This window comes from Sminthopsis crassicaudata, chromosome 1 (assembly GCF_048593235.1).
Source record: "Sminthopsis crassicaudata isolate SCR6 chromosome 1, ASM4859323v1, whole genome shotgun sequence".
NCBI classification, from domain to species: Eukaryota; Metazoa; Chordata; class Mammalia; order Dasyuromorphia; family Dasyuridae; genus Sminthopsis; species Sminthopsis crassicaudata.
In genome coordinates, this window is record NC_133617.1 from 56,293,867 (window position 1) to 56,318,638 (window position 24,772).

Below are 24,772 nucleotides of genomic sequence, written 5' to 3' on the forward strand. Positions count from 1 at the left end.
CCACAAGCAAATGAGCTGAATAGGAAGAGATGGGAAAAGGAGGGAGAAACCCAGAAAACAAGAAGGGAAAAAAAAAACTTTCTTGGAAACCTGGCGTTGACATTTATAGCCTAGTGGCAGGAAGATGAGGCTTCCCAGCCCAAGGTTTATTGGATACAGAGAGCTGAGCAAAGAGAAGGGCTGGAAAAAGATTGGTGTGGAGGGGAGAGAGGGTGCTGTCCCTCCCAGACACTGGGAATCCCAGAATTCAGATAACCCATTTTCCTGCCCCAAAGGGAAGATCTCCAGTAATCACACAGTATTAATGGTCGGCAGAGAAAGCTTTGCTTTTGAGTTTTGGGGGGGATGTAAAGAGACTGCAGAGTCATGCCTCCCTGGCATTCTATGCCCGTGCCCACCATTTACAGTCGAAGCCAGGACTGGGAGAAGGAAGGACCCAGGAGGAATAAAGGAGACAGGAGGGAAAGGTGAAGTCGGGAAAATGGAAAGACAGAGAGAAAGTGGGTGCAAATTGAAAAGGGAAGGTTGAACTTGTCCCAAAGTTCAGTCTGGGAGAAATCCTTGGACAGCCGTGTCCCCAGCCAGTACAGGTAACACACTGAATCTGGAGTGGCCAGAACGGAGTGACTCCCGGCTTTGCTCCTTACTTGATACCCGACCTTGAACACATTATTTCCTTTTCTGTACCTCAATTTCCCGATATGTAAAAGGACATGTGGAGACTATCATTTCTAAGGTCGTTTCCCAGCTCTAAATTTTTGTATCCCTCCCTCCCACCAGCCCCTACTACCAGTGTTCCTCACAAGCTGTAGGCCAAACCGCACCCCACCCCACCCCAAATCCCTGAACCAAAGCAAACCTAGCCCTTCTTTCTCTCTCACTAAGGAGCCAGCCTGCTCCAGAAGAAACAAGGTGGGGGACAGACTGACACTCAAGATGTCCCATATCGAGGGCAGGAAGCTGCCTGGCAAAGGCCTCCCATCCCAGACTGGCACAGGGCACTTCACCTGCCCCAAAGCGGCCCACACCAGTCCAGTCCCCCGAAAGCTGCATCACCAGCCCTCCCATGGCAAAGGCCAAGAGGGTTCGGCTCAGGTTTTGCGGACCCCCACAAAGCACCGGTCTTTGCGAAGAAGGTTTGGCTCTTGATTCCTGGTAGGGACCCCGGGATCCATTCGGAAAAGAGCTTCCTCCCATTCCCTGCTCGCTGGCCACGGAACACCCTCGCCCAGCAACGCCAAGAACAGCCCGAATCCTCAGCGATCGCGGCCGTGTGTGCAAGTGTGAATGCCTGTGCCCCGGCCCCCTGGCAGAGCCTACATTGTAGCTATGAACTCCTTCCCCAAGGGCGGATTCCCCTGTCGGAAGGCAGGGGGAAGTCTGGGGCTGGCAGGCGCGGGGATGGAGGGAAGGAAGGATGCTCTCCCTGAACCTCTCCCCGGCCCCTGGGCTCTCCGGGGAAAGGAGCTAGCTTCGATTACGTGGGTGACTTTTCGAGGAGAGGGGAAGGCAAGGCCTCCAAGAGCCCTGGAAACTTGGCCCGGAACGGGAGCCCCTGCCTCGCGGCCCGGGCAGGAAAACTTGGTTGGAAGTTAGGGGTCCCAGGCAGCGGGGAGGGTGCGCCCGGGGCTGGAGAGAGTGCAGAGGGGGGCGCCAGCGCTCACCTGGGGTTACTCTGGTTCCAGTAGACAGCATAGCGGTCGGAGATCACTTTGGCCGCGTCGTCCGTGCACACGCGGACCCAGGCCAGGGTGAGCAGAAGCAGCGCCCAGCAATCCCCGGCTGCACCATGGTGCGAGTCCGCTCCGCTCCTCACTCGGCTCGGCTCGGCTCGCGGTCTGGCCGCCGGCTCGCCGCCCTCCTCCTCCTCCTCTTCCTCCTCCTCCTCTTCCTCCTCCTCCGCCCCCGCCCCCGCCCGGCCGCCGCCTCCCCCCAGCTCCGAGCTCCGGTCGCCCCTGCGAAAGCTGGAAGGTGAGGGGCTTGGGTTGGCGGACGGCCGGGGGGGATGGGAAAGGAGGGGGTGCCTCCTCCGCCGGCTCCTCCGGCTTCTGGGCGCCGCGTCCGGGATTCCTTCCTCCCCTTCCTCCTCCTCTTCCTCGCCTGGCAGCGCGCTCCCCGGGGGCACCGGCGGTTCAAGCTGCGTGCGGCGGTCTGGACGCGCTTAGAGATCCAGTCGAGAGGGAGGCCTCCGTCCTAGGCGCACTGGGGCGAGGCGGGAAGCCCACGCTCCCTCGGGTACCCGGAGCCGTTTGCACACCCCCGAACCCAGCACGAGGTCCTCGAGAAGGGTGGATGGGTGGGGGGGACAGCCACTGGCGACAGGTGGCGACGAACCTCTTCACGCAGCCGACCCCGGTCAGCTTGGGAAAGAAGTCAGGCGGAGACAAAGTTTTCGGCGCCCATGGTCTCTCGAGGGGCGGGGGAGGAAGGGGGGGCCTGGAGGCGGCAGTGGCGATTGAGCAGGCAGAGGGGGGCGCGGAGACCCCTTATAGGCCGCCCGGCAAAGCTGCAGTGGTCCGACCGGGCGGGGTGGTTCGGCTGGGGTGCTCACAGCCCCTTGGACACTGCGCCCATCTCGCCGATCGCCCGGTGCGCCTTCCCCGGCGGCCCCATCCTGCCCGGGCGCTCGAGTCCCAGAGCCGCCACTACCGGCGCGCTCCGCCTCCTTCCTCCCCCTTCCTCCTCCTCCTCCTCTTCTTCCTCCTCCTCCTCTTTCTCCTCCTCCTCCTTCTTCTCCTCCTCCTGCTGCCTCTCTCTCTTTCTTCTCCCCCTCGCCCCGGCCCGGCCCCGGCCCCCGCCCCGCCCCGGCCGGGGGCCGCCTCCCCCAGCCTCCTCCCGCCTCTTCCTCCTTCTCCCCCACCCCGCGGCGGCGGTGGCGGCGGCGGCTGCGTCCCGGGCGCTGGCAGCGGAGGGGCGCGCTCGGCGCCAAGACCACAACAGGTTCGCTGGGGCTGGGGGCAGAGGGTGGCCGATAGAGCGCCCCCTCCCCTCAGGGCCCCGCCCCCTCAGACCCCGCCCCTGCGTCCGAGCCCCTCCCCCGCTTCTCCCACCCCCTCCCGCCTGGGGATTGGAGCAAGCGCCGGGACAGGCCGAGTCCGGCCGGGGCCTGGGGAGGAGGGAGGAACTAGGCGGGGAGAGATGGGAGGGGGGAACCGGACGCCCCCTCCCTTCCAGGCCCCGCCCCTCCCCTCTTGCGGGGCTTGAGGATTGGAGCAGGCGCGCGGACAGGCCGAGGCCCGGCTGGGGCCTGGGGAACGCACGAGCAGTAAGGCGAGGGTCCTCCTGGCGCGCAAAGTTGCGCCGCTCTGCAAGCCGAGAGCGGAGGTCTTTCCTTCTGGGCCCGGCGTCAGCCTTCCTCGAGCCGCTGGCCGGGCCTGGCCTCCCCTGCGGGCGGTGGCTGCAGCTGCAGCGGCTGCGCCCCCGGGCCGGACGCCCCCTCCCCTCGGGGCCCAGCGCTTTCTGCGCGAAGGCCACGTTGTTATCGCCTTCGGCGCCCCCTCCCCCTCCTCCTCCCAGCCCCAAAGGTGGAGCCCCGCTGGCCGCTAACCCCCTCACCCCAATCCTCACAATCCTCCCCCAGCCCTCCTCAAGGGTCCCGGCCTCTGCTCGGGACACGCGTACACAGAGTGCACGCACACACATCGTGCTAGGCTGGCGGCCGCAGAGACACCACTGCTCCTTCAGTCTCTCGGGGCTCATCCTCCCCGTCTCTTTCCCACCCACCTCCCATCTCCGTCTCACATCCCATTTAATTGTGCCTCTGCCTCGACCCCCCCTCCCATCTCGTCTCATCCTCTCAGTCCATCCCTCGGTCTCCGTGTTTCATCTTATCTCTCCATCTCATCTAGTCCCTCTGTCTCTCAGCCTTATCTTTTTGTCTCTCAGTCCGTCCATTTGTGTCTCTGGGCTTATTGTCTCTGCCTCTCCTCCCCTCTCTATCTCTCTCATCGTATTTCTCTACCTCCCAGCTCTTCTCTTTCTTTGTCTCATTCTGTATCTCTAACCCTGATCCTGTCGCTCATCATGTCTCCCTTTCTCTGTCTCCTTGGGAAAGACCCATCACCATGGCTCTCTGCCTCTCACACTCACTCTGGCATGAAAGCACAAGAATATAGAGCAGAAGATGGAGAAACTGAGCCCCACAGATGGAAGCTGGAAACCTGGCCTGCTGACTCCAAACCCATTACTCTTTCCCTACCAGCCCGGATCTCATCTCACCATGTTTCTGCCTTCTCTTCCCCGCCCCATTCCCACGGTGAACCGAACCTCTTTAGGAAGCTGCCTTTGTTTCCCTCATACACTGTAACAGAGGCTGGCTCTCATACACACATACACTGGAACTGGGGGAGGAGGAAATGAGGGGAAGAGTTAGATGTGATTTCCTAGTGGGAGGAGACCTTAGCCAGAGCCCAGGAGAGACATTCGGGGATGTGCAGTAGCCCCCCACTACAGACCACCAGGGTTATTCTCTCCCCCTGTTCCTCCTGTCAAAATCTATCTTGGGCAGGCTGCCACTGCTGGGCAGCCTCCCTCCCTGCCTCCTTGCCTCCCCCTTTTCCCTCCCTGTCAGCAGCAAAACTATCATAAAGCTGTCCACTTGTCTATCAATTGGGTTTGTTTTTGTTGCCTGTTAGGGACTGAAAGCCTCACAGGCTGGGGTAGGGATAGAGGCTGGGAAAGGGGTTCTTGAGGAAGAAGGGCCTCTAAGGCAAATAAACAGAGACCCTCCCAGGTTTGGAAGAGGAGAGGAAGCAAAGAGGACCTCTGAATAGGCAAATGAGATACCTAAAGCACAGAGTGGAGGGAAGTATCCCTAAATGATAATTTGATAGAGAGGGAAACCCCAGAGGAGAGAGGAGATAAGGAATCTCTAGGCAGAAGAGAAGTGGATTCTGGTTTGGTGGTAGGGAATGGCTCTTTTATCTTTCCCCCACCTCCAAATCCATCCATCACAGGCCACCGAATCCATCTCTAAAATGGTCTATTCTTTGTCTTCCTATATCTCTGCCTTTACTCCCTGGGTTTGTGCCTTCCCATCTTCATCTGTTGAATTCCCACCCATTCTTTTTTATTTTTTTTATTATAGCTTTTTATTTACCAGTTATATGCATGGGTAATTTTTCAGCATTGACAATTGCAAAACCTTCTGTTCCAATTTTTCCCCACCTTCCCCCACTCCTCCCCCAGATGGCAGGTAGAGCAATACATGTTAAATATGTGAAAGTATAAGTTAAATACAATATATTTATACATGACCAAACGTTATTTTGCTGTACAAAAAGAGTATGACTTTGAAATAGTGCACAATTAACCTGTGAAGGAAATCAAAACTGCAGGTGGACAAAAATAGAGGGACTGCGAATTCTATGTAGTGATGGCTCTCCTCCTGATCCCCAGGTTAATAACAAGTACTTTGTACTTGTAGTACTTTGCTTAGACCTCTGTGATATGGCTTACAGGACTACTTCATTACTTATCAGAATATCCTCATGGTTGCTACATAATCTAGTAACATTGTATTTGGTTATCTGTTTACATGTCATTTCCTTTAAAGAGTTCAACAACAACAAGGGCAGGCTGAGTTTGGTTGTATATCCAGGATGGTTCTATGCTTATGGTAGAGACATTGTTGAATGAATGAATGAAGAATTAATTTAAGAACGAATGATTGATCAACAAGCAACAATTGGACACCTACTGTATGCCAGGTACTGTACCACATAAAGAGAAAAGCAGCTTCTGCCTACAAGGAGCTTATATGGCAGCAAGCTACATTTAATCTAATGAATGAGTAAATGAAAAAATAAATCAGAAGTCAAAAGAAGAATTCTGACAGGTCTGGGGTAGAGAAGGTGTATCCTCTGGTGAGCTGTAGTTAATCCTATACATCCCCTCCCAGCCTGGTTCTAAAACCCAACTCTCCTAGAATGGCCACTGTCTGAAATTTAAAAGTAATAATAAAATTAGTAATTATATATGTGGTGTAACATATACAGAAAGAGAAAGCGTTCATGCTTTAAGGTTTACAAAGTCCCTTACATTTTATCCTCACCACAATACTGGGAGATAGGAACTCTTGTTACATTTTACAAATGAGAAAATTGAGGCTGGGGGACCCAGATAATAAATATTTGAGGTCCCATTTGAAGTCAGACCTTCCTGACTCCCTAAGATTCTATCTATTGCACCACCTAGATGGAGCCTCTGGTTCCTTCTGCCATTCCCCTTCATTCTCCAAGCCCCAGAAAGAGTTACACAGGGGACAGATGAACAAAGGTAAGGAGAGTCATCCCCCGATCCTATCCCCTGCTCCAAGGTCTGTGATGATAAGATGGCTCTAAGAAGTCAGAGACATTCTAATCCTAGAATATTAGCAGCCACTGGAAGAGATGTCCATAGACTGTCTAAGCTAGAAGAGACCCATAATTATACAGATGCAAAAACTGAGACTCAAGGAGAAAAATGTATTAGCTGACACTAAATTAGCGACTTCCACCTCCCAGTCCTGTGCCCTGACCCCATGCTAACAAAGGGACAGAGGGCTATCTTCCCCAAGCCCTGGTATTAATAAGGCTCAGAGTCTGACCGGAAGCAGCTCCTTTGTCTACCCCCGGCTCCCTGGTCTGATTGATAGTGAATACCAGGGTGGTATCAGGTGAGACTAGAGCCACCTGGGGCTCCCTGGGCTGAAGCAGGGGAGTCAGAGGGGAAGTATTACCTGGGGGTCAAGAAGAACAGGCTTGGTTTTGGCTTGCGAAAAGGTTAAGCTGGATGCTTGCCACAGGAACCCAAACTCCTAGAACCAGTTTGACTCTCCCGATGACCAAAGCACCCCCCCTTCCTACCCACACTCACAGGAAGGGAGACCTCTGCTGCTTAAGAGAGGCGGGGGTGAAGCTAAGTGCTCCTTGCCAAGTTCTGGGTGTGCAGAGCTAGGAGGGGGCAGCTGCAGGGGCAGGAAGGGGGGCCGGAGGAGACAAGAAGAGAGACAAGTCCATTAACCAGCAGGGATGTCAGGAAGCCAGAAGTAACCACAGCTGCATTACCCAGCATAGGTCCTTCCCCCAAGGCCTGGGCTTTTCTCTCCCCACTGGCCCCCCAGACTGGGGTGGGGGTAGGGGAGAGACCAGGGTGGGTAAAGCTTGGCCCTAATGGACTCTCCTTCATTGGCCATCGACAAGATTAACCCCTTCAAAGCCAAACCTTTGGGAATTTTCATAAGATCATAGGATTTAAAGCTGGGAAAAAGCACAGAATGCAGAAGAATAAAAGACTATCAAAGTTAAAGCTGAGAGGACTCTTGAACATAGAATGTCAGAACAGCCACATTACTTAGAACAAAACTTAAACTGTGGGTCAAGAAAATGTGGGGGCCATGAAAAAGTTGGCAACAGTAAAAGGTATCAAATACATAAAGAAATAAAGATTTATTTCTTTATGTGAAAATAAACAAGCATATCTATCTCATTAGTAAACAAATTTGCTTTTATCTTTAATAAATGGAAAATCCAATGTATACCAATGAATTGTTTTCAAATAAATTTATTTATGATTTATTATCATAAATGCTTGATTTAAACTTATTATATTTGATGTATACTTACTTTATATATCTATATGCCCAGAGTGGAATAAATATTTCTCAGGCAACAAGGGGTTGAGAGTAAAAAAAAAAAGTTTAAGAAGCCCTGTTTTAGAACCCAGGAGGTCAGGGCTGGGAGGGCCCTTAGAACCCAGGATGTCAGAGTTGAGAGGGCCCTTAGAACCCAGGATGTCAGGGCTTGGAGAGGCCTTAGAACACAGGGTGTCAGTGCTGGGAGTCACTTGGCAGTCACTGAGTCCAGCCTCTTATTTTATAAATGAGGAAATGTAGACCTCATAAGGACAATGATGTGTCCAGGATTACAAGATACAAGTTGCAAGACCAAGATTTGAACTTAAACCTTTGGCAGGGAGTTCACCCCATACTCCTTATACCCACCTACAAAAGGCAGGGAAAGCATCAAGCTACCTATTTCCCAGATGGAGACAGCCAAGACCCAGGGAGGACTTGAATCACTTTATAGCTTCCAAGCACCTGAACAACTTTTTTGGGGGGAAAGGGATAGATGTGGGTAGATAGAAATAGCTAAAAAGGAGGTTCTTTTTATATAGTATTGACTACCTCGAACCTTAGACAGCTGAATGCCATAGTTCCTAGAGTTCTGGGTCTAGAGTAAGGAAGAGTTGGGTTCCAATTTGGTCTTACTAGCTTTGTGACCTTGTCAGCCTCAGTTACCTTATTTGTAAAATGAGTACCTACATCCCAGAATTGCTGTGTGACTCAAAATAGATATTTGTAAAATCCTTTGTATGGTATCTGACACACAGTAGGTGCTTTGTAAACACTTGCCTCCATACTGCTTTATAAAATACCCCTGCTCGTGGCTGGGTTAAGGAGGGTCTCTTTCCTCTGCCCCACGCCTCCCCTTTGCTTCCCCTACCCCCAAAATCCTAAAGTCATGCAGCAAATCAGGAGAGTAAGATTGTCATTCCCTCTTTGCCAAGACCTTCTCTGCTCCAATCCAGAGCCCAGCCCCAGGATGTGCAGGCCCCCCAGAACTGCTCCCGTGCTCCATGATTGAAATAGTGGCTGTGGGCTCCATTTTCCCAATTCTCTGGGGGCCCAGAAGCCAGAGCAATCTGAGGCCTGTTTTATAAACCTCCTTTGGTGGCAGGAGGTCCCAGAGGCTCTCCCAGAAAACAGACGCCTTTTTCAAAATCAAGGAAAGAAAAAAGGGTTCTTGGTTTTCTGCCCCTTTCAGGTCTATTAAAGGAACTTACTAAATGGTCCCTCTGAGTTTTATGGTGGGTGAGGAAAAAACGAGATTGAGCTGTTTCTGCTCTGAATAGATGTGGTGGGCTGAAGGGTGGGAGGGGGAAAGGAGAGAAAAATCTACCCTGAAACACTCCTTCCTAGACTCCTCAGCCCCAGAGCGGCCTCAGTTTGCCAGTCCATCGGAATGGATGATATTAGCCTATAAGTCTGTCCTTTCCTGGTGTGTCTGTCTCCCCCCACACACTGCTTCTGTCCCCACCTTGCTGCTATCAGGCCAGGTGTCTGGTCACTCTGCTTTCCTTTCCCACTCACTATGACTGCCTTAGCTTAGCCAGGACAAGCCCCCAGTCCATATGAGGCAATAAGGGGCTTTATTTAACACTTAACCATGACGGCTGAAGAGGAACATGAAGTCTCACAATGTTAGACTTGATTCCTCTGAAAGCCACTCTATTATTGTCCTCAGTTTCCCCACCTGTGAAATAAAAGTATTAGACTAGAAAGGGCCTAAGGCCTGGCCCAACCTTGATATTCTATGTTCTAAGGGCCCTCTCAGCTCTGGCATTCCATGTTCCATGTTCTAATTACCTTCCTCTGCTAATTGTCTTTGTGCTTTGATTGGAATGTGAATTAGGCCTGGCCAGGGGGCAGACTCACCTGGTCCTCGAGCACCCCCTGGTGGTAGAGAGAAGCTCTGGCTACACAGAACTTCTCAGACTTCAATCCCAGAGATCTAGGGGAGAAGGAGGGAATGTAGAGAAAAGACTTTACAACAGGGAATCTCAAGTCTGGGAGGGCCCTTAGGACAGAGGATGCCAGAGCTGGGAGGAACTTTAGGACATGGAATGTCAGAATTGAGAGGGCTCTTAGAACCTGGAATTGAGAGGGTCTTTAGAACCCAGAATGTCAGAGTCAGACAATAGCATCAGAGATCACTTCATCCAGCTCTTTCATCTTAAAGAGCAGGAATTGAGGCTCCGGAAGGGTAAAGGTTTTCCCCCAAAGTTGAATATACCCTCCTTCTATGGCAATGATTTGAGAACTGAATTATGGGTGGACCATATTGCAGCAGGCGGGGTAAGCAGGGGAAGCCCTGGGGTGGACCTCCACTGGTCTGAAGAGAAGAATTTTGACCTTCCCAGGTGATGCCATCGGAAAAGGTGATGCCATCGAAGCGGCCAGGAAGTGACCTGTCTGGATTGTCCTTGGAGTGGTTCCGTTCAGTGCCCTTCCCCAGGGTCAAGGGGCAAAGAGGGAAGCTCCCAGAGGACTTCATTAAGGCTGCTCAGTTGGCAGGACAGTCTATCATGGAATCATTAAAACTCAAAGAAAAGGGGGAAAAATACCAGGCAGTTTTGTGTGTCCAGGAGGGCCCTGCAATCGCCTCATCTAAATATAACAGCATCATGTTTGCCGGGGATAGGGAGCGTCCCCTGGGCCGTCATTACACTTCCTGGGCTGAAGCTGGTTATAAGATACACACACACACACATACACATACACACACAGATACTCAGAGAGAGGCAGGAGCTCAGACACACACAGAGACAGTTCTGAAGCTCCATCCTGGCACCCATCCCATGGAGGGCCCCACAAGGACCCTGCTACACAGCCAGCAGCGCTGGGGCTCTGGCTTCCACAGGTCTACCCTCCTCCCCTAGGCAGGCCTTGGAGCTCTACAGGCCTACACACACACACACACACACACACACACACACACACACACACACATATATATATATACATATATATATATCCCCACTGCTGTCCACCCCCAATCCCTCCTTTACCTGGCCCCAGGCAGCCACCATGACATCACAAGCCTATGAGGTGGGGAGGGGCTTCCACCTAGGACTGGGGGCACAAGCAGCACTCCGCTGGCCTTCCCGGCAGTGGCCTCCAGGGCTCTGGCTCCCCACCCCTCCCAACTGCATTTGCCCCAGGTGCTGTTATTCCTGGCTACACAAACTCACGTCAGACATACACACACACACACACACACACACACACACACACACACACACACACACACCCCAGTCTTCACTTGTGTTAAGGCCTAGGACCATTTATAATCTGCCCTAATTGTGTAGCATTTGAGGGGAGTTTGTTCTTTTGTTGTTGTTTCAGCAAGACTGGAGGTAGGAGGGGTATCTATTTGGAGGTCCTTGGGAGTTTTCAAATCTATTATTCATTTATTTCTTTGCAATCAATCACCCAGAATTTACTAACTGCCTACTATGTGCCAGATTATTGTGCTGAGTGCTAGATGCAGTATGTACACTGAGAAAAAAGAAGGAGATCCCAAAGAGGAATCTGAGTTAAAGTCCCAACTTTGCCATGACTTGCAAAGTAAACTGAGGCAGGTTTCTGCTTTCTCTTCCTCTTACTATATTATGAGGGGGTTGGACTAAATAATCTTTGAAATCACTCTCAGTTTGGCCATTCTGTATTCTAAATGGCCTCTCAGCTCTGACATTCAATGTCCTAAGCTAAGAACACTCCCAGTTCTAACATTCCCTGTTCTAAGGGCCCTCCCTATCCTGACATCCTGGGTTCTAAGGGCCCTCCCAGTCCCTCATTTGTCTCATCATTCCCCTTCTGCCAATCCCATGTTGTTGTTCAGTCTTGTCCAACTCTTTGTGACCTCTTTTACCCCCTAGTGAGGGCAGAGAAGAAAAAAAAAAGGCAAATATTCTAAATTTAAAATTTTGGAAAAAAAGGTGTAGAGGGTGAAAGAGAGGAGTCTACAAAATTTAAGCTAGCAAGCTTGACTTTGATCCCTAGACCACAGAAAATATGCTCGACTTGGAGCCGTAGGTGCTAGATTCAAATCCCAGCTCAGCCACTTACCCTCTGGATGACTGTGGATAAATCCTTCCATCTCTTTGGGCCTCAGTTTCCTCATCTGTAAAATGAAGGGGCTTCTCTAACTAGCCTCTATAATCCCTCCTACCTCTATATCTATGATCCTATGCATAGTAAAAAGAGAGGCATTGATCACAAATAGCCAACTGGGCTATCATCAAGAGCGACTCATGCCAAACTAACCTTATTTCTTTTTGTGACAGGGTTACTAGCCTATTAGAGCAGGAAATCTTTGCAATTTTTTAAAAGAATTTGATGAAATCTCTTATGTTATTCTTGTGGAAGTGGTAGAGGGATGTGGGTTAGATTATAGCTCGGTCTGGTTGAATGGCTGGTGCCAAAGAATAGTCATAATTAAGGGTTTGATGTGAACTTAGAAGGAGATTTCTAGTGGAGTGCCCTCAGGGATCTGCACTGGGCCCTGCGCTGTTGAATATTTTTATCAATGGCTCAGCTAAAGCCTTAGATAGCACCCTTTGCAAATGTTCAGATGACACAAAGCTGGAAGGGAAAGCTAACCTGTTGGAGGACAGAATCAGAATTGTAAAAGACCCTGACGGGCCAATTCTAACACGATTATATTTAATAAGGATAAATGTAAAGTCTTACATGTCGTTTCATGAAATCAACTCAACAAGTGTAAGAAGGGGGAGGAATGATTAGGCAGTGGATTGTCTGAGAAAAATCTGGGTGAGGTTGAATCAATTGTAGGCTATGTCAGCCAAGAACAAAGATATCTGAGGAGAAATTAATGGAGGAACTGAGTCCAACCAGGACTAAGGAAACAATAGCCCTCTTGTACCCTGCTGCTCATGGCCAGACGGCAGGATCGGAACCATCAGATTCAGTCCTAGGTGCCACTTTTTGGACAGAGTTTTGATCATCTGGGGCATCCCCAAGCAGGACAGCAAAGGGTCTGAAGGCTGCGCCATCCTGGAGCTGATCAGAAATCTGAAACTTGGGGAAGAGAAGACTTAGGAGGAACACAAAAGCTATTGGAATTTGAAGAATTATCCCGTGAAAGAGGGAGGTCTTAGCTCCAGAGGATAAATTAGGGGTAATGGGAAGAAGTTGCAAAAAGACAAGATATGGAAAACTTCCTAACACCTGAGGATGCAGAATAGTACTGGGGAAGGATAACAGGTTCAGATTCAGAACTTGGATTTGAAATTTATGTAATCTGGGACAAGTCATTAACTATGGGTCTCAGTTTCTCCATTTGTAAAATGAGTTAGATTAGATGCCCTCTAAGGTTCCTTCTGTTCCTATAATAATTAGAGCTATCTTCAAAGTGGGATGGATTGTTGTGTCAGCAGGTTTCCCCTTGAAGACGGCTTTAAGAAACAACTGAATGACCCTTTAAGTCCAAACTAGGGGAGACCCTTCCTTGTTCAGAGCCTATATATAACCTTACACATGAGAACCGATGATTTAATTCTTATGGAAAGGAACACTAAAATTTCTTCCCCAACTCTGACATTTTCTGTTCTAAAGGCCTTCCCAGAAGGCTTCTAAAGTCCTCCCAGTTCTGACATTCATTTTTCTAAGATTCCCCCCAAGTTCTGACATCCATTATTCTCAGAGCCCTCCCAGCCCTGCCATCCTGTATTCTAAGAACCCTCCCAGCCCTGCCATCCTGGGTTCCAAGGGCCCTCCCAGCCCTGCCATCCTGGGTTCTAAGGGCCCTCCCAGCCCTGACATCCTGGGTTCTAAGGGCCCTCCCAGCTCTGATCTCCTGGGTTCTAAGGGCCCTCCTAGCTCCAACTAAAGTGTGTCCTAGAGTCCCTCCTAGGTCTACCATCCTCTGTTTTAAGGTTCTTCCCAGCTGTCATATTCAGTTAGTCTCCAAGCCGTAGAGGGGTTAGCTTTAAATGTCCCCTCCTCCTTCCTCTCCCCTCCTACCAACACAGGCAATGCAGGAAGCAGCAGAGTTGCCTCTGTCTGCAACTTCTCTGACACCAATAACCTCTGCCTTTGTCTTTATCTGTGACAGAAGTTCCTCTCTTTCAGGCTCATTCATGCCCCCCTTCCTCCAGCCCACCCCTCTTGAGACAGGGCCATTCGGGAGCCCCTCCTGCCGGTTCCTATGGCGACAGAGGGGCTGAGGATGTCAGCGCCCAAGGCTGTACTTTTGGTGCTTGGAGATCAAACAGGCAGGGGCAGGAGGTGCCTTGGGAGTCGATGGGAGTGCCAGTGAAAGTTAATGACTCCATCATCAGCCCAGGCTTCTTGGGCAGATCCCCAGCTCAGGAAGGGGCATCCTCTGCCCAGGATTCCAGGGGCAGGATGGGAGCAGAGAGGAGAGAAAAAGGGAGGAAAGGATGTGGGGAAGAAGCACTGATGAGGCAGAGCCACAAATTAACTTCCTGATCCTGGGGAGAAGGGGAGGGAACCCTGCCTGGCCAAAAAAAAAAAAAAAAAAAAAAAGGAGTCAATTCCCTTCCCTCCACCTACCTGTTGTGAGTGCCTGAAGCTCCACCATTCAGGCTCCCACAGACCCCTCTTTGAAGGGGCAAATGCCTCCATCAAGGCTCATTGCACTGGGCCTCAGTTTCCTACATAGTAAGGGCATTGGACAAGATGGTTTCTAAAATCTAAAGCGTTCCAAAACCTCGCCCAAATCTGAGCTCATCTGAAATGTTCCTGGGAGGAGGAACAGTATGTAGTCATTCATTCAACAAACACTCATTAAAATGTCTACGTCCTGAACTGATGCTGAGTGTAAGGAACAGAACCAGATCACTGTACACAATGTGCACATTTACACGGCAACGATGATCAGTTCTCTTCAGCAGTGCGATGACTCAGGCCAGTTCCCGTGATCCTGTGATGATGAGAGTCATCCACACCCAGAGAGAGGACTGGGGGGCTGAGGGTGGGGCACAACAGAGCATCCTCAATTCTTTTTAAAAAATTCTGCGTCCAGGGCCCTAGAAAAGGCCAACATAAACAGCCCTGTGTATGTGTGCATGTTTGTGCATGTGTATTTTTTCATTCAGATGTGTGACTTTGTGATTTAAAAAACATGGGGGAAATCCCAGAATAAAAGCTCCCTCCTCTAAAGGAGTGGATCAATTTTCATCTCCAATTTAGTTTTAGAATTCTCCTTGTTTTCAGAAGATCCATCTGATCAGTCTCTAGGGTGATCTTCACAATCTCAAGAAATTGACAAGGAATTAGACCCATTTCATTGGGCAAGAAACTGAGAGTTAGGGAGTAACTGGAAAGCCATTTTCCTCACTTACCCAGCCTGACTGCTCAGGTAGACCAGCCCATCCAAGCCGTTCAGGGGTTAGCTCTAAAAGCCCCCCCCCTCCTCGGGGGCTTGGAACACACGCCCAGCACTCCCCTTGGAAATGACACATTGCCGCTGATACAGCACCAAAAGCTTATAAAGTGCTTTACAAATCTCATCTCATTTGAAACTCACAACAACCCTGGGAGAAAGCGCTATTGTTCATCTCCCTTTTACAAATGAGGAAACTGAGGCAGACAGAGGCCAAGTGTAGCGAGTGGTTATCTGAGGTAGAATTGGAACTCGGGTCTCCCATTCTCCCGGTCCCGTGCTTTATTCACTGAACTCCCTAAGGAAATCCACAAGCTGGTGTTTTGGTCCTACCCTTTCGTTTTACAAAGAGGGAAACTGAGGCAGAGTGGAAGTCGCACGGCTCCCCGCAGGCTCCTTCTCCCACCTCCGAGGCCCTCCCCGGCTGTGGGAGGAGAGCGTGAGGGGAAGGGCCTGGCAGGCCGTCCCGGGACCCCCGCGCCTCCCGGAGCCTCTTCTCCCCATTATCCCAGCAACCCCCCCGAGCGTGTTGTTGGGGAAAGTTGAAAGCGGAAGGCAGATTCTGTTTTTGTTCCTGTCTCCGCTCGCTCTGACCTTCAGTGTGAATGGAAAACAAGGAAAAAAGGAGCTTTATGCTAATATGTCCCGGCCCCGCGGGGAGGGGGCGGGGAGGGAGCGGGGAGGGGGCCCCCAGAACCCAGATGGAGACTCTGCATCTCAATGAGCCCGGGCGGGCGCCCTCCTCTGGCCGCGGGAGGACCGGCTCCTGCGAGATGCATCCTCCCTTCCTTTCAGCACCCCCGGAGAGACAGCGCTCTCCCTCCCGGAGCCGCAGGAAGAAGCAGAGGCGGCCCTGCCGGCTCCCTCGTTTTTTCCTGAGGAGTGACTGGGCGGAGGTCACACGGGGGGGAGGGGGCGGGGGTGACCCCACGGAAGAAAGACTGACCATTTAGGGGAAAAAGATAGAAAAAATCAGACTAAGCTGAGCTGCTGGGGGGGGTGGGGGTCTAGAAATGGAGTCCGTACTCGAGAGAGGCAATCACTCAATCAAGAAACAGTCATCAAGCACCTACTGTGTGCCGGGCGTTTTGGTGATTGATGCAAAAAAACCCCACAAAACCATACAATATTGATTGTGTAATGGAGATAATGATAATGACTCAGCCCAATAGAGCGCTTTGGGGAGAATAATGGTGAGCATTTATATAGCAGCACGTAGAAATATCTCATTTTCACAGTAACTCTAAGGAGGTAGGTGCTATGATTACTCCCATTTTACAGATGAGGTAACTGAGGTTAAGTGACTTGTCCAGCATCATTCAGCTAGTAAATATCTTGAGTCTGGATTAGAACTCAAGTCTGGGAAGCAACTAGGTGGTGCAGTGATTAGAGGGACAGCCCGGAAGTCAGGAGGACCTGAGTTCAAATTTTACCTCAGACACTTAACTGTCCTGACTGTGTGACCCTGGGCAAGTCACTTAACCCCAATTGCCTCAGGGAAAGGGAAGAAAAAAAAAAAAAAAGCTCTGACTATAGACCCACTGCAACACATAGATGCCAAAAACTTGGTTTGGCAAAGTATTTTGCATAGTCTCCTCTCTCACTCCCTTTTTGGTGAACCTGTGAGACAAGTATTATTACTAAGCCCATTTTACAGATGAAGAAACTGAGGCTCTTCAAAAGGAAGACAGGGAATCCTAAACAACCTCCCTGACTCCAGTTCCCACCAAAAATTGCTGGCTCCTGATCTCAAAATAGAGGGATACCTGGCCCCTGGCTCACAGATATGGGCTAATATCTGGGAAACAATCAAATGCACTTCACCCTCAGCTCCACAATAACTGCTGGCTTCTGGAAGAAGCTCACTGAAGTCCTGAGTTCAAATTCTGACTGTGACACTCACGCATGTGTGATTGTGGGTAAATTGTTTTACTCTGAGAGCTCAGATTTCCTCTTCCATAAAATGAGGTTAATAACTTCTACGCTGACTCTCTCCCAGGGTTGTTGTGAAGGAAGAGCTTGTCAAACTTTAAGGGACCATGACACTTATGATTGTTTTATGTTCCAGGGTACTCTCCCTTATTTACAGAGCCCACGCTCCTGATCCAGTGTTAATAGCTTGCCTGGTCTGAATTTTGGTTCATCCCAAGGGGCGCCTCCTCCAAGGAGCCTTCTTTCATTCCTCCAGTTTGTTTTGGACATATTTATATTTAACTGTATACCTTTGCTTCTTCCCTGATAAAAAGGTATATAAGACCCTCAAGGCCAGAAATTGGGTTTTTTTTCCTTTCTTTTTTTTCCTTCGGGTCTCTAATGCTTAACATATAATAAAGGCTCATTGAAGTGAATTGATTTGTATCTCCAGCAATGGGAAGGGCCTGGTCTCCTAAAGCCAGAACTATGATCAAATCAGAGGGCCAAGATCAGGAGCAGAGATCTGGATCAAGGAATAGCTGCCCATTCACTTCTGCACTCTAACCTCATTAATTCCCAATTTCCCCCTCCCTTACTTTCCAAGACACTCTAGGCTCTTGGTCCTGGATTTCCAAGTCCCCCAACACTCCAGGCAGCCTTGGGCTATGATGGCTTCATGGAGCCTGGGGAGAGGGCTCTGTCATTGAGGGAGAAACAATCAGAGAAAAAGAGAAGGGAATGGATGGTAGGAAAATCCTGGGGATGCTTGCTGATGACATCTTCCCAGTCATCAAAGGGCCAGGAGTGAGTTTGCCAGAGGAAGAAGCTAAAAATATATTGGGAGAAATTTCTCATTACCGAATAAATTGGACCAAATCAGAAGTTCTCCCCTGTTTCGAATGGGTTTTATGAGCCGCCAACTTTAAAGAATGGAGTTTGCAACAGGGAAGGAGTCAAGTGCCTGGAAATCGTAATTATGGAGAAACCTAAAGATATAATTAAAACTAAGATTTGGTCCCGATCCTGAAACCAGCCCCAGTTAGTGCTGGGGCTGATGGGCTGAGCCTGGGGGATGTGGGGGACCCATGCCATGAGCACCACTCCAATGAAGACCCCACTTTACTGTTGCCCCCCACTGGATCTGCAGAGGCTTCTAACTGGGGAGGAGGGGAAGAAACAACTTTCTTCCCATCTGGGTGAAGACAGATGCTCCCTTGTGCTTTGTGCATATTCAGACCAGGGACTGACTATGTATGACCTTGGACAAGTCAATTTATCCATTCTAGGCCATTTCCTCCAACACAAATTGAAAGTATTCTCTTCAGGCTAGCTCCGTTCTGGAAGCTCTACATTTATATCAAGTCTGGGGCTGGGGCTAAGGCTTGGTCAGATCAGAAGTTCAGATGACCTTGAAGGTTCCTTCTAATCCTGGGGTCTGTTTCTTACAATCCTATTCTATTTCCAAGGGCTTTTTCTTTCTAACATTCTTTGTTCCATGTTTTAGAGTTCCTTCCAGCTCTAACATGTCATGTTTAAAAAGTTGCAAAGGTCCCTCCCAGCTCTGACCTCCTGGGTTCTAAGGCCCCTCCCAGCTCTGACACCCTGGGTTCTAAGAGCCCTCCCTGCTCTGACCTCCTGGGTTCTAAGGGCCCTCCCAGCTCTGACCTCCTGGGTTCTAAGGGCCCTCCCAGCTCTGACCTCCTGGGTTCTAAGGGCCCTCCCAGCCCTGACCTCCTGGGTTCTAAGGGCCCTCCCAGCTCTGACACCCTGGGTTCTAAGGACCCTCCCAGCTCTGACCTCCTGGGTTCTAAGGGCCCTCCCAGCTCTGACACCCTGGGTTCTAAGGTCCCTCCCAGCTCTGACCTCCTGGGTTCTAAGGGCCCTCCCAGCCCTGACCTCCTGGGTTCTAAGGGCCCTCCCAGCTCTGACCTCCTGGATTCTAAGGGCCCTCCCAGCTCTGACACCCTGGGTTCTAAGGGCCCTCCCAGCTCTGACCTCCTGGGTTCTAAAGGCCCTCCCAGCTCTGACACCCTGGGTTCTAAGGGCCCTCCCAGCTCTGACACCCTGGGTTCTAAGGGCCCTCCCAGCTCTGACCTCCCGGGTTCTAGGGGCCCTCCCAGCTCTGACCTCCTGGGTTCTAAGGGCCCTCCCAGCTCTGACACCCTGGGTTCTAAGGGCCCTCCCAGCTCTGACCTCCTGGGTTCTAAGGGCCCTCCCAGCCCTGACATCCTGGGTTCTAAAACACCCCCAGCCCCGACATCCCGAATTCTGAGGTCCCTCCCAAGCCTGACATTGCTGCTTGGAGTTGCTGGGTCTGACTCCATTCTCTTGGCCCCCTTGACTCTCACTCAGGCCAGGCTACAGGTCAGATCATCCTGCCCCCCCACTATGGCTTCTGCACACACACACACCCCTGCTCATCTCCTCCGTTTTTCTGACTACAGCAGCTCCTGGAAAAAGCAATGCAGTCCCTGCACCTGTTCGCCTTAGTGGCACCTGTACTTAAGAGATCTCAATTAACTTGGATTGGGGAACAGGGGAACAACGGAGGCAGCTGCATGGAACTGCATCAAGGCAGATCCAATCAAAGAGAAAGGAGCAGCTCTTTCTCCATCTCTGTCACCCGCCCCCCCCTTCCCTGGGCCCTGCCACCCCCATCTTCCCTGCCTCGGTGAAGCTCAGTTATCAAACCAGTAAAAATAAATATGTCACTCTCAGTATCACTCAATCCTCCAGGAATAGTGGTGAAGAACAGCAGTAAACTAAGAGGAAAACTCTTCAGCTTTGGTCAAGGAAAAGATGAGATTTGGGGACTGGAGGGAAGGGAAGATGCTTTCCTGGCCTTCACATAATCCCTGAGGATCAGTCAATTAATCACTCAAAATTTATTAAGCACCTACTATGTACCAGGAACAGTATTAAGTGCTGGGAATATAAAAAGGGACAAAAAAAAAAAAATTCTTGCCCTCAAGGAGCTTATGGTCTAATGAGACCACATGCAAAGAAATGAATATGATTTTGTACAGGATAAATAGAATATAATTAGCAGAGTGAAGGTTCTGGAATTAAGAGAGGTTGGGGAAGGTTTCCCAAAGAAGGTGGGGTTTTAATTGGAAGTTAAAGGAAGCCAGGAAGGTCAGTGTGTGGTGTAAAGGAGGGGAGACGTTCCAGACATGGGGCACGGCCAATGAAAATGTCCAGTCTGGAGACTGAGTGTCTTGTTCATGGAACAGCCAGGAGGCCAGTGTCAGTGGATTGAAGAGGAGATGTTAGAAGTATGGGGTCAAAAGAAGGAAAGATAGGATAGTGGGGCTTTGAATGTCAAAGAAAGCTTTCAGATTTGATCCTAGGGACACTAGGGAGTCATTAGAGTTTATTGAGCAAGGGAGTGACATGGACCAAGCTGTGTGTTAGGAAAATCCCCTTGGAGGCTGGATGGAGGCTGGATTGGAGTGGGGAGAGCCTTGAAGCTAGAAGGGCACCCCTTCCCCAAGCAGGTTATGGCAGTAGTCCAGGTATAAGTGGTGGAGGTCTGTACTAGAGGCAGGGCAGTGTCACAGGAGAGAAGGGAGCATGTCTGAGAGGTGATGCAAAGATGAAGTTGGAGATAGATTGGATTAGGGAGTGAGAGACAGTGAGGAGTCCAGGCCGACTCCAAGATTGCCAGCCTGAGGAACGCCTTGACATCCTGAGAGGACTTTAAGTAGTGAAGGAGGGGCTCAGGAAAAAGGAGAGAGGGAGCAGGAAAGAGACCCAGGCACATCTCACTTAGGCTATGGCCATAATGACTTGTTGCTGGACAGAGACAGGGCAGCGGCTCATGGAAGACAAGTTGAGCAGACAGTAAAGGAAAAGGACAAGATGAGAGGCAGCTCATTTGCTTATGCTGGCTTCCTTGCTGTTCTTGAGGGTCAACAAGGGTTTCTGAGCTGGGCCCTCATCCCAGCCCTCCTTCCCAGAGGGGATATGGTTAATCACCTTCGCAGCCAGGCTGGCTGCATGACACATGGAAAGAACACTGATCGTGAGGACCTGAGCTCCCACCTAGCATTGTGGCTTTGTTACTGCTGTGTGATCTTGGATGAGTCATTTATTTCTCCTTTCCCATACCTATAAAATAAGTAAAAAAAAAAAAAAAATACGCTGTAATAACCTAAAAACAGCCTATGTTTAGAGGCTCCTTTAAGCTCAACATTTTTATGTTATCAAATCCTTCCAGCTCTGACATGTGCCATATTGCAAAATCCTTCCAGCTGTGATATTCTGTACCCTGATGTGCCAATTTATGAGCAACTAGGTGACACAGTGGATAGGGAGCTGGGCTTGGAGTCAGGAAGATTCTTCCTCCTGAGTTCAAATCCAGCATCTGACCCTTACCAGCTGTATGGCCCTGGGTAAGTCACTTAATCCTGCTTGCCTTAGTTTCTTCATCTATAAAAAATGAACTAGAAAAGGAAATGGCAAACGAACTCCAAAATCTTTGGCAAGAAAACCCCAAGGGGCAGCTAAATGGTGCAGTGGATAGAGCCCCAGCCTGAAGTCAGATACTTAACACTCCCTAGCAGTGTGACCCTGGGCAAGTCACTTAACCCCAATTGCTTCAGCAAAAAAAAAAAAAAAAAAAAAAAAAAGAAAGAAAGAAAGAAAAGAAAAGAAAAAAGAAAAAGAAAGAAAAGAAAAGAAAAGAAAACCTCAAATGAAGTCATGAAGAATCAGACATGATTGAAAAATTTCTCAACAAAAATATCCCATTCAGCTTGACATTCTATGGTCTAAGGTCCCTCTTAAATCTGATGTTGTGTATTTCAAGGTCCTTTTCAGTTCTGATCTTCTAAGATTCCTCCCAACTCTGATATTCTCTGTTCTAGGTCTCTTTTAGCTCCAGTGTTCTATGTTCTATGTCCTAAGACTTTCTAGCTCTGACATTTCATGTTCTAAGATGCCTTTTCGCTCTGATGTCCTGAGTTCTAAGGTCCCTTTTAGCTCTGGCATTCTATGTTCTAGGTCCTAAGGTTCTTTTCCCATCTGACATTCTAGGTACTATATTCTAAAAAAGTCATTCCAGTTCTACTCTTCCAGTGCTATGCCCCTGGCAGTTCCAGCAGGTTCGGTTCTCAATTCTACAGTCTCTTGACTGTGCCATTCTGCGGCCTGAGGTTGCCGTCAGCCCTGACATTCTCTGCTTCTCTCTATCCCGCTCCTCAGAGTGCTCCATCAGCCGCCAGAAGCCCCCTCAGCCCTCCCCCAGCTGTTTGCCCCGGGAAGGAAGGGCCTGAGAGGAGGAGGGAGTGCCATGTGGGAGGGGGAGGCAGACAGGAGAGTGAGCATCAGGCTGCCACATCCACACACGTGCCCAACCGAATTTCGCCTGGGAATCCAGGTCTTTAATCTCCCATGCTCCTTTGACAGGCTGTCTCTTCTTGGCTTTTAGCTGTGTGAGAGTTTCCTCGCTAATGGTGCATTAACCTTGGAGAGCTTCGCCAATTACTTCAACACTAATTCTGACAGTTTGGTGTGTATGTGCTGGCGGCTTTGACAGGCAAAGGGAGCAGGAAATAAAGGCGGCCGAGGAGTGTTTAATACCTCGGCAAGAATCTGCCCCGCTTCCGTGTATTTGGGGGGAGAAGCAAGAGGCGGAGGAGGCGGGATGGGGGAAAGCTGGGAAAGAACAGATTATTTGGAGACCTTGTTTTTTTCTATCCCCCCCCCCAGTCCCTCCCTCCCCTTCCTAAATGACAGGATTCTGGGTCTCTCCTGACCTCATTAGAGTAATTAATGTGCCTTTTGAATCTCATGAAATGGCTCTGAGCTGTGGGAGAATACTGCAGATCACAGAGCTAGGCCAGCAAGGGGAGAAAGGGAGTCTTAACTCGTGCTAAAAGGGAGTCTCAGTGGGGGGGAGGGAGGGGAAATAGAGGAAGGAGGGAGCTGGGGAGAAAAGGGAAGGAAGGAAAGCAGACAGATAGCTGGACACACAGAGACAGACCTCCAGATCCAGAGGCAGAGTGAGAGAAAGGGAAATGGAGATGAAAGGTGCAGATGGACAAAAAATTACAGAGAGAGAGAGAGAGAGAGAGAGAGAGAGAGAGAGAGAGAGAGAGAGAGAGAGAGAGAGAACGACACAGAAACAAAGAGAGTGATGTAAACAGAGGCGATGAGGGACAGAGAGACAAAGAAAGACAGAATTTACTCTGAAAACATAACATGGGCTCTTGTCCTCCTCTGTGGCCAAGTATTTCAGAAGAGTAAATGTCAACCATGCACGCAAAGTTCAGTTGTCCTCCCAAATCTGGCTTCTCTGGGCCCTCAGCCTCAGTTTACCCCCTGGGGCAGATAGGTTAATAAATCTCAGCCTGTCCAGGTACTTTCATGAGAAAAACTCAAGGGAAGGGTCAATGGAATCTAGAGCTTGTCTCCTCTGCCCCTTTGTTTGGACTGCAACCTCCACCCCTTATTGTACTGTTATAGAAATCTTCCCCCATTCGTCGATTCCTCTCCTCCAGGAAGCCTTCCCTGACTACCCCAGTCAGAGCAGGTTCTCCATAATGGGAACTCCCATGTGGTTAACCATCAAAAGCAACAATAAGCATTTAAGCACTTACTCTGTGTGTGTGCGTATGTGTGTGTACAGGGGCTGACTCCAGCAAAGTGCCAGCAGAGTTCCCTCAGCAAGTGTCCCTCTATCAACAGGAGGAAAGGAGTTAGTCCTCACACATTACCTCCTGTGGCAGGAGCACTGGCCTCTGGGAGGCCAGGGGCTGAGCCTCCTCCACAGCATTGACAAAAGGGAGGAATGGGAGGTAAATAAGAGACAGAAGGGATAGGAAGAAGAATACCATCCAAGACCAGGGAAACAGGGTTCCGGTCCCATCTGGGGTCCTTACTGTATAAACATAGGTAATGGACCTATTCTCTATGAGCCTCAGTTCCCCCAATAGGGAAATGAAATTGGAAGAGCACCCAGAGGGTTCTATAAAATTATATGTAGCCTTTGACCCAGCAATACCACCAAGTTTACGTCCTGAAGGGACCAGAGAAAAAGGAAAAGGGCTCAATTGTACAAAATAAAGACAACGGTTCTCTTGCGCTAACAAAGAATTGGAAACGAAGGGGATGCCCCACTGGAGGATGACTGAACAAGTTCTAGTAAATGATTGTGGTGGGATAATATTATTCTAAATGAAATGAGGAGGAGGATGGTTTCAGAAAAACTTGGGAAGATTCACGTGAGTGAACGAGAGCCAGGAGAACATTATACACTGTAACGGCTACATTGTGACCGCCTCGTAACAGTGAAAGACTTAGCTGCTCTAATTAATGCAATGGTCCAAGACAATTCCAAGACTCAAAGAAAAATGCTATCCACCTCCAGAGAGAGAACTGATGAACTCTGAATGCAGATTGAAGCCGACTTTTTTTTACTTACTTTATTTTTCTTGCTTTTTTGGCAACGTGGTTAACATGAAAATGTTTTGCATGACTTTACATGTATAATTGATGTCATATTGTTTGCCTTCTCAATAGGCTGGAGGGAGGGAAAAAAATGGGAACTCAAAAATTTTTTAAATGAATATTAAGACAAAGTATAATTATTTTTGAAAATCAGTGAAATGAAGTTAATAATACCTGTGGTACCTACATCATAAGGTTATTGTGAGAATGAACTGAGATAATATATGCCTTTTTACAAACCTTAAAAGTGCTAGTTACTATTATTACTTAATTTTAATTAATATTAATATTTAAATGACATTATTCTTAAGGTATTATTATTTAAATGAAAGGGAAAATTGGACTTGTCCACTGTGGGACACTTTCCAGGACCACTGGAACTCAGAGCTGGGAGAGACTCAGCAGGCAGCTAGTCCAAGCTGGGCTCACATAAGGTC

General features: G+C 49.6%; 1 protein-coding gene across 1 annotated transcript in view; it reads right to left on the minus strand.

The window, feature by feature from the left end:
- The window catches only part of EFNA2 (ephrin A2), an 87,479-nt gene extending 85,622 nt beyond the window's left edge, over positions 1–1,857 (minus strand). The window contains 2 exon segments of the mRNA XM_074304854.1: positions 1,665–1,768; positions 1,771–1,857. Coding sequence (XP_074160955.1) covers positions 1,665–1,768; positions 1,771–1,791 — 125 coding nt within the window. The 5' untranslated portion in view covers positions 1,792–1,857.
- Positions 1,858–24,772: the final 22,915 nt, after the last annotated feature.